Here is a 15,225-nt window from a genome sequence, read left to right as displayed (position 1 = left end):
GGCTGGTTTATCTATCACTGCAGCTAACCATTAAGGGTTGCCCTGTATATACACAGTCTGTATGTGGCAGTAATTGTAAGTTGGTGACAGGTCTGGGGTAGAAGTTAATGTGCTTCATTTGTTCTGTAAGGTGACATTTTAAAAAAATTCCACTTAAAATACTCCTTGTGGAATTAATGTTACAGTTTCTTAATTTCTCTTATGCCCTCTTTTCTTCTGTAGAAACAGGACTGTGCTTCCCATGCTGCAGTCTTTAAGGCTGGGTTCAGGATGCTGCTGCTGGAAACTACAGAGCTTTGTCAAAGTGAGATGCCCTGGAGTCAGCTGCGGGTTACCTCCTCTCTCTGCAGAAAATAAGAAACCCTCTCTCTGAGTCTCACTGCTGACTAGGGTGACTGGATTAGTGTTTGTCTTGATAGCCTTTTATTACAATATGAAAAGTTTGGGGTTTTCTGGCTGAACTTTTGTGGCCAGTGATTTTGTAAAGGGTTTTGCCACCTTTTTGTAAATTACCTGTCAAAACACAAGAATGTAGGTACTTATGAAGTAGATTAATTGATGGGCAGCAGGAGATGAGTATTAGCAAACTTGTGGTTTAGAAGGAGGGTGTTTTGGGGTGGTAGGTAGATCATTTTTTGTTTTGATTGACGCTGTACATTTAATTTCTGCAGTTTGTAGGCAGGTAACTTCTCAAATCCTATCTGACTCATATCAGGCTCTACCTATGAATTAACAAGCAATGAACTGCACAACTGTGTTGTTCTTGGAAACTGTTCAGCTGTGAAAACAAGGCCACATCTGAGCTGGGACAGCCTCCTCTTAAGACAGACTTTTTGTTGTAGCCTGTTTCAGCAAGTAGAAGACTTGTGTGTAGTTGTTGAGCCCACCTTACTGTTGTGAAGATGTGGAGTTGCTTCTGGTATGCTTTTCTCATTTGACAGGAATACCATTTTTAGAGTATGAATTTTGAAGATGTAATGAGTTTGAAATACAGCAATAGGAATCAAAGTTGCTATGATGACCAAAATTACAGTAATTCCAGTGATGAGTTGTATCTGTAGCTTGCTGTTCAGGGTAGCTAAGGCAACCTGCCTTGGTGATATTTTCTATGAAGTTGCTAGAAAAACAGTACTAAACACTTGGGATATTGGTGTGGAGTAAAAGTTGCTACAACTACATCTTGAGGTCAGGTTTTTTGCCTCTAGAGATACAAAATGCTGCAATTCCCACTATTTCATTTGCTGCAACTATGAAATGTCTCTGGCTGTGCTCAGCCTGACCTGTTTTGTTTACTGTGTCTATCGTATGGAAAGCACACAGCATATTAACAAAGATCCCTCCTCCAGCCTTCCATAAACGTCATTATACCAGTGTTTCCTCATTCTGGGGAAATTTGGGGCAACTGGGTAGCTGATAAGCTTGATATTTTTCCCCCTTTCCCCTGCTTATAATTGTGGAAGATGTTGACTTACTTTGCAGACATGAATGAGGTATAATGACATCAATGCCTTCTGATGGGTGTGTAATAATTCCACTGGTCTATTCTGTTTCTAGATGCTGTGACAATGGAGTTGAGCTGCACTGAAGTACCTCTTTATGTAAGTTCTACAACACTAGGCTTCTGCCCAGAGAGTTGCTTTCTTTTGGGTAATGGCTCTTTCAAAAGCAGGGTGAATGAAATCAAAACCTATTCTCTGGCTATCTGAGACCACAGGCTGTTCAGTGTTGCTGTCTGAGGCAGGCACATATGCAGATGATGGTTTTCAGTACTGTGGCTCAGTTCTCTGAAGTAAGTTTAACCTTATTTTGCCTTTACGATCATTATTTTATTCTCCTTCAGTAGTCTTAATAGCAGTTTTCAAAAGCAGAGTTACTTACTGCCTACAAAGAGACACCACTCACTCTCTCCCACAATTTACAGCTGTCTTTTTCCCTATAAAATTCCAAATTACCATTGTCTCTACTTCCTCAGAGCAGAAAATTGTATATCACAAAATGTGTAACTTGAAGTTTATACTCAAATGGATTGTTTTTCTGAAAGAGCTGAAACAATTGGTTAAAATAAGTTGACTCAGAGTTAAAAAACAGGTAGTAACATGAGTGACGACATGCATTAGATAACTTTCTTGGTGCCTTCAGTGGGATGTGAGTAGGGGGATTAAAACTTGGGCAGTCTAATAATTGTTATTAATAAATCATGGTGGGTTTTTTTTTTGTTTTTCTTCTTCTGCCATTGTTTGCAACGAGAATGGTAGTATCAGGGTGTGTGTAAATGTTAATGTTTGGGAAAGTAGTGGGAGACACTGAATGTTTTCAAAAGGGTGGTAAAAGGTGAAACAAAGAAACAAAACAATTACCTGTTTATTGTGGTGAGGTGGGGATGGAAATAGAGGAGTACAAATAATTTGTGCCCTGGAATACTGAAGGAACATGGGATTGCTAATGCACCAGCGGGAGTTTGCATCGTATCTGTCAGCTTGGGAGTGGAATCCCCCAGCTGGCAAAAATTAGATGCAGTATCTTTAAAGGTGAGGTGTGTGTGTATGTCTGGGGAGGGGGAGGAAGGGAAGAAGGGAATTTGTGAGGTCTGTTTGTGTGGTGTAAGGTTTTAAGAAGAAAGAATAATAAAGGACGTAGTACTGATTGATGAAATTCAACATGGTTTTGTCATAAGCAGCTGCATCAGGCTGATCTGATATTTTCCCATGATAAGATAACTGACCCTTAGATAAGGGCAGTGCAAGATACTTCATCCAAGTTGTTGCAAATTAAACATTTGATACTGTGTCTCACAGGAAATTCTTATGGAAGGAAGTTGTGAATGCTCCATCCCTGGCGGTGTTCAAGGCCAGGTTGGACTAAGCCTTGGGTGACATGCTTTAGTGTGAGGTGTCCCTGCCCACGGCAGGTGAGTTGGAACTAGGTGATCTTAAGGTCCTTTCCAACCCTAACGATTCTATGATTCTGTAAGATAAAGAAGGTGGAGATTAATATAAAGACAGTAGGGGTATATGGATATTGCAAGAACAGTTACTAGGGGAGAGAGGAAGATAACTACAAGTGGTACTCCTTGAGGATCATACTTAAGGCCAGTTCTGTTTAATATTTTGATTATAACCCTAAGAGCCAGGTGTATCCTTGTGGAACCTGTGTAAATTTGTGGACATCGTAACACTGGAAGGTGTTGGTTAGTGCTGAGGAGAATTCAGTTATTCATAGTGATATTGAAATTTCTTGCCTTTTATTTACTACAGTTAATAAGAGCATGGTACAAACTTGTGCATTTTGGGACCAATAGGGATACATCTCTTACTAGAGACTCATCAGAGGGAGGCAGAGAGAGCATGGGTGTATAAATTACTTGTAGACTGATGGATATGAGAATGTGATTTTAGTTGGGAACATTCACCCTAAGCTTTGAGCAAGCAAAGCTGTGTATTGTACCTGAGCTTTCATAACTTGATAGTTGTGGTCTGCAGCCTCTCAGCAACCTAGGTAAGTAAATCCCAGAGGGGTCTTATAACTTGCTAGAAACCTGATGAGAGTTATTTGGATTGTGGTTAGGCAGTTACCAACTTGTTTTCTTGAGAGGGGAACAAGTGGAGGTGGTGTTTCTCTTCAGGGTCTTCAGTGTCCTACTGAAACTATGGATAGTGGCGGAATATGGACCTCCAGAGACTTGCAGCAGTACCACCTGGAGTGAGTTTCCCAGAAACTGGGGCTGTAGTAATTTTTTAACAGCTTCCTAAATATTGTGCAGGTGAGTGTGTGTATGTTGGAATGAGGGTATGGAAAACTTTCAGGGCTTCAAATGGGAATGAGAAGGGGCTACGTGGACACCCTAAGGTGACTGAGAAAGGTTCAAGCTTGTCTCTCAATGCCTATCTGAAACTTGTAGTTGTTCTGCTGAGTTAGTGTCTGAAAGAGTTGAAGCTTTACAGGCTTGTCCCTCACAATACTGCTCCTAATCTGAATACTTCTCAGTGCATCTGGGAAGGTCAAAGAGGTCTGTTCATCTTGAAAAAGCCCTTGAGTCAAGGCATTTCTTTTCTCTTAGTTAGGTTCAATTACTTAATCAGTTCTGGAAACTCTTCCAACTGCTCCTGCTTTATTTGCATGACTTTATGGGGGAACACAATCAAATCAGCTTTTATATTACATGTGGAAGTCGTTTCTTTGTGCAGTTCCTTAAACAGTTTCCATTAAGCAGTTCTCTGGCTTGCTGAGCTTGTCTAAAATCTCTTGATTGTTCATGTGTAAAGAGGGATAGAGAAAGCATCTCTTGGGAAGACTGAGGGAACATGACAAATATTTGCACTGCAGTGAATTTGGGTATTTTTGTGATGTATTCCTGACACTTTTAAAGGGCACAGTGGAACTGTAGAATACCATGTCATGGCAATTGCATACTGTTCCCACGCAACTTTAAAAATGTCAGCATACAGTTATAGCATTATTGTCCACAGGAAAAGTGGAACTGGTCTAAAGGTAGGAAGTAATCCGTTCTTTGCAGCATGTATGAAAGCATAGACTTCTGTTCTTTGAGAGATCTGTATGCTGGGTCCAAAATTAGGATGCTTTTCAAACTGTATTTAAACATGGTTAGCATTTATACCGAGTGGATTTTACACTGTTTATTCCAAGAATGTCTGTTTGAGAGGCTTGTCCTTCCTGTCAGATTGTCTGAGAATAACTGCAATTCTGTGTTTATAATACACATCTTAAAGATTGTATGCAAAGCACTTTGTTGGCTTGCTGTGTGTAAGCAGTTGTTACTCATCTGGAAGATGTATCCATACAGTGCTGTTACTTCAAACTGCCATGCTTTGTCAGTACTGAATTTCTTTGCAAATCTATAATAGTATGCATAACCTGGTTGGTTGAGTGACGGCTGTTTCTTTTTGTTGGGTAAGAGAGAATGCATTCAGAAAGCCCAAGGACATTGCTGGGTAATGCAATTTTTGTGAAATATAATTTAAAGATACTCTATGAAATTACTCCATTTCAGAAATGCATTATTTTGATACATTTCTCTTTAGATGTAATTTTTGTGGCAGCAATACATTCAAATGTAATCACAACACATAAATGTCATGGTTTAAAGAATAAATATTAATGAAACAGAAAATTAAATATTTGAAGCACATGCTTTTCAGTTAATTTGAGGAGCCAGTTTCTGGCTTCTAGACAGCAAAATGCTATTAACCACATCATAAATTTTTTCCTTTTAAGCCAGTGTAATTTTCAGGATTGACTAACCAAGCATAAACTGAAACATCATATATGTTGTCTTTTCTTTCACTGCTAGCAGTGCATTGTTTAAGTAAATAGAACTTGAATTTAAATAGCTTTTCCTCTCCTAAATTATGCTTTTTAAACCATAATTAGAGCAGCAAGCTGAGTCTTTTCATTTCGTAGTGTACTAAACACACTACATGGAATAAGACCATGTTGTCTTCAGGCAATCACTGGTTTCATTGTAGACAAAAAAAAGACCATCTGTGAAAGATAAAAAGCAAAATACTTGAGGAAGCACTTTTCAGATGTAAAAAAAATATGTGTGGAAGTTGTTTCTCCTATTGGAAGCAGTTCCCAATCTGGAAAAGCAAATCTTTCTCATGGGAAATCCTTCCTTATTTAATTGTAGGTGACTGGTTTTTGTTTGGGTTTTTTTTTTTTGTTTGTTTGGTTTAAAGTAATGTTATTGATGACCAACATTGATCTTTGACGTTGGCAAAGAAATGTCTTACTGCCATGGGGCAAACATACTGTGGGAGTAGTCAGCTCTCAAGAACAGAAAATAAGTGATCTCGGAAGTTTGTAAATTATTCTCTGCTGAGAGCGGATGATTGTTTCCCATGGGAAATAAAGGGATGCTGCGCCACATAGGATATCCACAGCAGTTCCGTGCAGACATCAGAGGGGCCTCATGTCCAAAGGAGACGATCCTGAAGGTTATGTGTGGATTCTGTCTTTTTAAAGGAGTATTTGGATGCTAATTCTCTGGGAAGAGGTAGAAACATGGACTCTCAGCTTCAAGACTCAAGATCTCCTGGAAAGTAAAACTTCCACTTTGTGCTGTACGGTATATTGCTTACTGTTCTCAAAATTCACTTACTTAAGTTTCCCATGCTCCTGCCTACAGCCACTGAAGTTAGCTGAAAGTGCTCAAGGTCAAAGCTTAATTAACCTCTCTGTTTTCCTGCTAGACCAAGTCTCTCTCGTAAATGTCTCCGCTGGTTTGTTATTGTTTGGGGTTGGGTTTTGTTTCTTGAACCTCTTAAAGATTCTTTGGTGAAGTGTACGTGCCAAGGAGGGAAGGGTGCTTATATTTTCACTGTTTAATAACAATGTATTGAAGTATTCCTACAGACAGTGAGGGTTCAGCCGGTTTACCTGGGACTGGGTCAGGGAGGGCTGAGAGTAGGATATAGCACCAGGTTGCTTACAGCCACAGAGCATCCAAATGCCTGAAGACTGCTCTGTCTTGAACAAGATAGGCATTGGTCTTTGCCTGGGCTGGGTCTGCAGAGTGCCAAGCATGCTAAGTTTTCTAGGGTTTGTGTTTCCCAGTTTTTTTTTCTGTCCAGCATATTTCCTCTTACTGGTCTTTATGGAGTTTGCTTGGTCATGCCAGTTCTTTGCTTGACTGGCTATTCGTTTGTTTTTATTGCTGATTTGCTCCACATGATGCGATACTGGCTTAATGCTCTCTAGTTTAGGAGTTTATGTGTTCCATCACTGTAATGATGTCAGTGCCTGGTGATCTCTGTAGTGCACTGTTCTTTAATTCTCTTTTGTAGTTAGATGTTTAGCTTCCCTTTCAAAGAATGTCTGAAGTGATGTAAGTGCAGTAACGTGCCTAAAACATAAGAAAGGTGTGATGCACTCCAGTTCAGATTTTTTCAGATCCTATCCTAGGATGGTGAGATGGGGCAGCATCCTTCTTCTGTAACCTATTTAGAAGTTACAGATGTCTGTATGAAGAACATTTTTGTGAGAGGTCGTTTGCTTTGCTTTGGCAGTAAGTGGTCTAAGTGATAAGTTAGCTACTTCTAACGCAGCTTGCTCATGACACATCCCATCAGGAGAGGTGCATCCCGTCTCATTTACAGTTCCAAAGAAAGGAGTGCAGCCACACTGGGTGGAGACAGAGAGAGGGAGGAGGTGCATCAAGTCTGCATTCACAGCCACTTCCCCTCCAAGGATAAGTGGGAGCCAGAGGAACCATGTCTTGATGTTCATCCCCTTGTCCTTCAGTGAAGTGGGATGTAGGCCAATGGCTGTTTCCGTGGGAGTCTGGAGCATTTGAGGCAGTGTGTCCTGAATTCATATGCTGGTTCATATGAATATGCAAGTGCAAACCTGGGCCCCATCCACATCAACATTTCCTTTCACCATTGCAGTGCTGGAGCTCAGCCTTGGGAGTAGCAGAGGAGGAGGAGTAGTAGAGGAGGAGGAGCAGTGAGGTCAGCTCCATGGCTGTGGCTGGCCTTTCAGGTGGACTTGCTCCGAGCAAGCTGAGATGACAGTGTAGCTTCCCTGCTGCCTCCACAGTAACTGCAGGCTCAAGAGGTTGACTCTCTAAAGTAGAAATGGAAATTGGGAATTAAATGCTGGTGTAGCAGAGTCTGGCAGGCTTTTTTATCGCATGTAATATACCTGTAGCTTATCTCCACAAAAGTATGTTTGTATTACAACCTCAGTTAAGTATCCCTTGGATCCATGCTGTTTTATTTCCTTCTGTCATTAAGGAACATTTTTCAAGTTCTTTTGATCTTTTGTTATTTTTTCAAATGATATATCCTTCCTCCAGGAGCTTTTGGTCAAACGCTTGGGGTTCAGCCATGTTCATTAGCATCTTCTTAATCTGCAGTCTTGTGATTCTTCAGGGATGAGTTGGCATAATTCTCTAGAACCCAGCTGAAAACACTACCGCTTATTTACAGTTACCTTGGCTGAAGAAGGTACCTGAGTAAGGAACCTTCTGAGAGGAGAAAGTGAAATAAGGGATCTATTTCATACCCAAGGGATGAGACAATAACAGGAAATTCATGGCCTGATTTTAAGGTTCTTCAAATCAAAGCCTGCTGCAGTGATGGATGGTTTAACTTCCTGGATCTCTGTAGGTGAGAAACATGGTGAAACAAGAATTAATTAAAACATATTTTAGTTGGCAGATAAGCTCATTTCATTATTCAACAAGAAAAGACATAAGCTGGTAGACACTGGCAAAAGAATTAAGCAAAGTTGCTCTGTCCAGCCAGCTGCCAGGGCCTTCTTGCCTTGTCCCATTGCTGGCTTTCATGTTCCCCTGTTGAATTAGCTCTGGTACTTACTGTTGGACGACCAGTGCCACTCATGAGCAGTGGCATGGAAGGGGAAAAATAACTGGACTTTCTTAATGGACATTTCATAAACTATTTCGAGGCAAGCTTCAGGATACGCATGGCTGCCCTGCAGCAGAGGAAATTAAAAAACAAAAGTTTCAGATCAGGATTTAAAGTCCTATTGAAAAGATCAGAAAGCAAAGGGTGGTAGAAAGTTCAATTCAAGAAGAGGATTTTAATACATATCCAGGGACTGGGCTGATTTGGTACTCTGTTAGCAACCTGTAGCTTCCTGGGCTGTTTTTACCTCAAAGGTGAGAGTTTTCCCAACTGCTCTGTGTTGGTTGATGTTGCTCCAGCTGAAGGCAGTGGTAAAGTGCACTCTGAAATCCACATAATCCTGAATGCCTCTGGAATGTTCAACTGCACTGGGGCTCATGCAAGAGGTAATTAAATAAACAAGTTTTGTTTGTACTCTAGCAGCATGTCCAGGAATAATTTGAGCACATCTACTAGAAAATGGTACATAGCCAGAGGGACTCTGAAAACACCTGGTGAGACAGTTAAAAAGTTGTGAATCATCTTGTTTGGCAGGAAGAAAGTCCAAATTTTCTTTCTAAAGTATCTTAGTTTGTGTGCCTAGTTAGAGCTAGAGGGACAAATGAGCTGTAATTTTTGCCTTCTTCACAAATGCATGGTTTTCATGTGCATGAGAACTGGGAAACAGAATTAACAGAAATAATTCAGTAATGTTTTATATTTTTTTTCTAAATGACTGAAGTGAAGTTCAAATTCATGCATGATTTCAGCATGCTTTTGTGTGACATGAGTAGTAAGAGGCAGTAGGACTTATATATTGATCTCAAAGTGAGTAGTTGATCTTTTTCCTTGCCAAGCTGTGTGCCTTTCCAGTTCCTTCATGCTGAAGAGCTGAGAAGAGTTGAGGTGGGAAGAGGGGTGGGAAAGGATAGTTTTCCATGGTGGGATACAGTGTTTGGGTCTTTAGCTCTTACTATGTGTTCAGTTTTTGCTAGCCAGCACTTTGTGGGAAGAGCCAGCTTTTAGCCCATCTTGCTCATCCTATGCTTTCATGTTTTTTGCTGTTGAGGTAGGGTTGGCCGTATCACAGGCCAGTCTGTGTGTTCAACCAGGCTGAAACCACTGTAAGTTGGTTCAACCACAACTTGGTAAGATGGTGATTTCAAAACACAAAAGAGAAATGTGGCTTAAAATATAAATGTGTGTTGTGTTTCCAGTGTGCATTTGCTAATGCATGGAGCTGTGCTTGCTGGCCTGATCCAGTGCTGGCTGGAGACATGAGTGTTTTGTTGTTGGCCCTTGTGGGAGCCTGGTCAGGTCCATTGTGGGTGGCTTGCATGGGAGCACATGGAATGGTGTGCACAGGCTGTCAGAATGAGACTGAGGAACTAAATGTGGAAGAATGGGATATATTTTAAATGGTATGAAGGAAAAGAATGGGTACTTCAAAGCATGTCCATCAGCAGTTGGATCATTTTTTGCTCCCATGGTGTATTATTTTTCCTTTTTTTTTTCCTATTTTTTGTTTCCCTGTTCAGTCCTTAGACTGGGATTTTTCTCAGCAGGGACTTTGTGCTCACATGCATTTGTGTAGTGACTGCAACAGTAGAGTCCTGATGTCAGACAGGACGTGAGAATACTATGTTATCTGATTGACATATTGTAAATCAAGTCAATGGAAAGGTAACTTTTGTTTTTTTAGTTAACAGTTACATGTCGGAATGGATGCTCATTTTCTATTAATATGCCTTACTGAAGAATTTTTCTGACCTGTGCATGTGAACAGCTCTTTCCCAAGCTTCTTAATTCCTCTGTATGTTTATATGCATGAACATTGATCGTGTTGCCATTGACAGCAAAACACTGAATTATATTTAATGACAGACCAGCAAGAATGTTAATGCATGTTTTGGCACTGTGTAATACTTGCAAAGATATTTTTTTAGTTTTATTCTTTCCTTTTATTGCCCCTCCCCCCCCCCCCCCCCCCCCTTTTTTTTTTCTGATAAGGGCATCAGGCTTTTTTTTATTTTTATCTAGCAGTTCCAGAATTAGAAGATTCTTCAGTATTGGTTACTTTGCTATATGGGAGACTGAAAACATTTCTCCACCTTACCCGTTGTCACAGTTTGATGATACATTAAACACAGCTTTAAAACTGCTGGTGACAAGTTAAATGAAATAGTGGCTATGTGGTGCAAAGTACTGATCTGCTGTAAACTTGATCTCAGGTTCAGATTGTTTAAAAACTTTTGTAGATTAATTTTTCACCAGCAGCCAGATCAGGTACTGTCTCTTCTCCTGCTGGTGACATACAGCAGGCATAAAAAGCACAAAGCTGGCATAAGCTTCTGATCGTGCACTCTCACATTAGTGAGATATCAACACTATCAACAGCAAATATCAAATTGAGAGCCCATATCTGGGGTGGGTCAGGTTAGTGTTGCTGGATGTTACTTGTGATGTGTAAATGGTCTTGCTGCCAGCTGTGCATTTAAATTAAAGGTTAGTATTGCCAGCCTGTGCTGAGGAAGAAGTTAGTGGATGCTTTAATTCTTTATAATTTGCAGAGTCACTGGGGGATTTCTTGCTCTTGGCTGAGTTCCTGCAGCCACCTACTCGTGATCATATAAAGTGTCTGAGCTTCTGTGCTTGGCAGTAGATTACCTTTCTGAAATGGCTGATTATTTGTTATACTATGATTATGTGTCTTTTGATTTTCCATTGTAAATTAATCCCTACAGTACCCTAGTTGTTCCTTTCCTCCACCATCACCCTGTATACTAGTACAGCAGTGCAGTATGAAAACTACATGACACGTGCATCACAGCATTATGCTTTTTTTGACTGGCTTTTTGTGGCCTAAGATTGTGCCAGGCTTCCTGTGCAAACTTGGTGACCGTAAGCTCCTGCTGTGTTGGTGCTTGACATCTCTTCAGGCATGGTGCTTTGCAGCAGGGGTGAAGAGCTGACAGAAGCTAAACAAAAAGCAGAGGGTTAGGTGAGGGGATGCAACAGGAGAAACAGGACTGAGGAGGGTATTTTTTTGTGATAAGAGGATGCTATAGGATATAAGGACTTGGGACCTGCATTCTGGGCATATTGCATGTGCACTGAGTGAAATGCATCAATACATCTAATACATGTTTCTTTTTAAAGTAAATAATATTAGAGTCAATTTAACAGTGAAGAGCAGCATAGAGACTTGCAGACATATATATATATATCATTGCCTTTTACTGGGTTTCTTCATTTTAGAGGGATTGTATTTTGTTTTGCAGTAAATAAGCAGTATCTTAGATGCCTGCTTTTTCTTTTTCTTTTTCTTTTTCTTTTTTCTTTTTCTTTTTCTTTTTCTTTTTCTTTTTCTTTTTCTTTTTCTTTTTCTTTTTCTTTTTCTTTTTCTTTTTCTTTTTCTTTTTCCTTTTTCTTTTTCTTTTTCTCTTTCTCTTTCTCTTTCTTTTTCTTTTTTCTTTTTTCTTTTTCTTTTTTTTTCTTCTTTTTCTTTTTCTTTTTCTTTTTCTTTTTCTTTTTTTTTTTTTTTTTTTTTTTTAAATTCTGCTGGATTCTAATTCCTTTTCCTGGGGCCTGATCTTTCAGTTTTCAACAAGAAACATGATCTTCTGCCTGTGGCTGTGAAGAGGGTGAGCTTGTGTTGAGGCTAGTGAGGAGACAGAACGTGTAGCTTTGGGAAATGCAGTTTCAGGAAGTCCAGGTACAGCAAATGTACTTCAGTTTGTCACCAAGGAAGGAGTATTATGATAAGCTTGACTGAAAACCTACAAGGTTTAAGGCTGATCTCCTGTAGAATCCAACAAGATGAAATACAGGCCATATCTCTCCTTCTGTCCAAAGCAAATAAAATAAGTAATCCATTTGTGAAGTCATTAGCAGGTTGGAGCTCAGCTTGTGCATGAAAACAGCTGTACAGAAGTGGAGGCTGCAGTGAATTCCTTAGCGCGGCCTTCTCTGGCACATTGCTGTCCATTTCATCTCACCCAGCTACTGTATTATCAGGGCCAAAGAATGTTAAGCCCTAAAAACCCCGAAGTAGGTACCAGCTGTGGAAGGTGGAGAGGCCAGGCAGGGAATTCTTTGGGTGGGAAGAAGATCCCAGTGTTGTGTGTTAGGTAACTGAGTGAGAGGTGCTTTCAGAACAGGGTGGACAAAACCTCTCTGATGAATAAACTGGCAGTGTCAATCCTGCTGTGAGGCATGGGGGTCAGCTAATTGACTCCTTAGGATCTCTTCCAACCTTCTTGTTCTTTTCTGCCTTGAGTATACTTTTGTCATCTGTTTGGATGTAACAGCATGCTTGATTTTTTTCCAGTTTATTTGGGCTACTTAGCAGACAAAAAGGTGGTAATAGCTTCTACCAATACTTACTTTTTGTTTTAAAAAGACACTGCATCTAAGCCAAAGTTATGACTTTGCTGATATTTCATATCAAAAGAGGGACCTTGCTAGAAGCATCCTTCAGATTATATTCTGGGAGCAAATGTTACTGAATACTTTTTTCAGAGAGCTGCCTCAGCTGCTTAGTTGTTGGGCTTCCTTGTGCTGTCTTGCGTTAAGTGGATGTGGGGGAGATGCTTCTTACTTGTGCCCAGAGGTGTCTGTGAAAGTACTTCCTCAGTATTTCTGACAAATGTGCCTCACACTGAGGAAGTACCTACAGATAGATACTTGGCTCATAAAGCTGATGTTATTTGGAGTATCTGCTGTGGCACGTTTCCTGTGTGCAGGCACTGTCTTGTGCAAAGGTGTGGAGGCTGAAGGGTGGTGTTTGACCTGATGTGAATGAGTGAGGTTCTTGGTGTGCTGGTGGAGTTTGTCAGTGTAAGTCAGCACAGGACTGGCTCTTCTCAAAGCAGCCATACGTGCATATTTATTTTTCATAAAAATCTACGTGTAGGCTTTTGGGCAACGTGTAATACTAAATATGTCCATCTCATCACATACCTCGTCTGTATGTGGAATTATGCTTTTTCTGTTACTGTGGATAGAAAAGAAATTAATCATACTCAGTTGCTTCTTCTCTTTACTCATTCAATTGAGGAGCCCCAACCCCCCCTTTTTTGTTTAATAAGTTTTTAGCTATACAGTTGGATAGTTAATGCTTATAGAGAACTGCTTAGCTTTTATCTCCTATTTTGTTTTTCAGTTTGTTACCTCCTTTCCTTTTCCTTTGTTACTCCTTTCATTGTGCATTTAGCCTTGAATTCCATTGCATTCCATTCAAATAGGGCACATGCTTTCTTAAACAAATCCTTGACAATGTTAACTGCAATCTGTTGACAAGAACTGTCTGGTGGATGTTACAAAAATACACTCAACATTAGGTGTGTATATAACTTTGTTCTTGTTATTAATAATATGAGTATGGTTGTTTCGTGTTTATTTACAGTTTTCCCACTGCTTTCTTGGTGCCTTTTGTGTAGGATTGTTTGTAGCTGCAGCTAAGATGCAGCAAAGGTATTGAAAACTGTATGGCTGCTCAGGGAAAATACTTGCCACTATTCTTGTCTAAAGACAAGTACAATATAATTAAACTATTCACCTTAAAATACAGAGATTTTCTGAAGCTGGTCTTTTGAACAGTGATGGAATATTTATGTTAAATTGTAGTGGCTACTGGCAACTTAAGTAGAGGAAAGAAGCCCAATTATTGTTAGCAATACTTGGGGGCTTGCATTTACTTTGAGATGTTGGGACTTGCATTTTGGGAACAAAGAAACCGTTCTTTTTTGCACATAGATATTAGAGCATGTAATTACAAATGTGGTGTCTCTTTGTAATAGTGTATTTAAAGATAATATCCTTGAAGATGCTGGATAAAGCATTATTCCTCGAGGTATTGTTTTGCTTATATAGTTTGACAAGGACATTTTTAGCTGCTTTAGAATGTATTATTTTTATGGTAAAAGGCTGTTGGGAAAACAGATTTATCCAGGCAGTGTATGCAAGGATAGGGGCAAGCTCTTGAAGTTTTTAGTGTTACCCAGGATGATGGGCTGGGTCTGGAAGTCCACTGAAGGTCCTTTTGCATTGCATGTGTTTTGCTGGGGCAGGTTGCTGGTGAAGAAGATAGTGTGTGAATTCATATAAATGAATTCAAAGTGGAAGAAGCTCACTTAAGGTTGAAGTTATTTATTAGTGCGTGGGATGACTTGCAGCAGAGTATGGGTCAGGCACACTGGAAGTGCCACAGTTGACCCATTATCCATCCCTTCCTGCTGGCCTGGATACTGCCATGCCTCAACCGTGAGGGTTTACTACTTCCTTTCCTCTCTTCTCCTCACAGGCAGGCTGCCCCAGGCTGGTGCAGAAAAAGGTCAGAGCAGGACTGTAGGTGGAAGCTCCTCTCCAGAGGCTTTGGGGAGTCTGGTCTTTGCTGCTCTCTACCTGGGGTGTAGGGCTTGAGACCCTGCTCCTATATGCCTGATCTAGCTCTTGAGTGCCCTAGAGAAACAAAAGGAAAACCTGTTTCATTGCATTGAAAGAGTGCATAGACCTATAAATCCTGTTAAAAACACAAACGTTCCTAATCTCCTCCTTGGCGTTGGTGCCAGGTTAGGGTTTTCACTGGTAATAAAAGGTATGCTTACTTTTATGGATCCCAGACAGATCAAAGCTGCCAAGTACTTGATTAGCCACAAGTTTAATACATTTACAGCCAAGTTGATGTCTCTTAATGCTGCCATAGCGGCAGCCTCTTCTCCCCCATTTCTCCCACGTGCCTCTTTTATTTCAAGGATTGCAATGATAATGTTGGCTGTCATTAAATTCATGGCAAAACTCCACCTGGCTTCAGTGGACCAAGGGTTTCTCCCATGCTTGTTGTCTTCTGTCAGCT

The 15,225-nt window shown here is 40.3% G+C and overlaps 1 protein-coding gene across 10 annotated transcripts in view; it reads left to right on the top strand.

Moving 5' to 3' along the window:
- The first annotated feature begins 1,557 nt into the window (after positions 1–1,557).
- Positions 1,558–15,225, top strand: part of ARHGEF28 (Rho guanine nucleotide exchange factor 28) — a 117,992-nt gene continuing 104,324 nt past the window's right edge. For all 10 annotated transcript variants that reach the window (XM_062612455.1, XM_062612450.1, XM_062612454.1 and 7 more), the window contains exon 1: positions 1,558–1,598. In XM_062612455.1, the coding sequence (XP_062468439.1) occupies positions 1,566–1,598 (33 nt within the window). In that variant the 5' untranslated portion in view covers positions 1,558–1,565. The remainder of the gene's footprint in view (positions 1,599–15,225) is intronic.

Source organism: Pezoporus occidentalis, unplaced genomic scaffold, assembly GCF_034315485.1.
Source record: "Pezoporus occidentalis ecotype Australia unplaced genomic scaffold, CSIRO_AGI_Poc_V1 ctg16, whole genome shotgun sequence".
NCBI lineage: Eukaryota > Metazoa > Chordata > Aves > Psittaciformes > Psittacidae > Pezoporus > Pezoporus occidentalis.
This window is presented reverse-complemented; position numbering and strand designations above follow the sequence as displayed.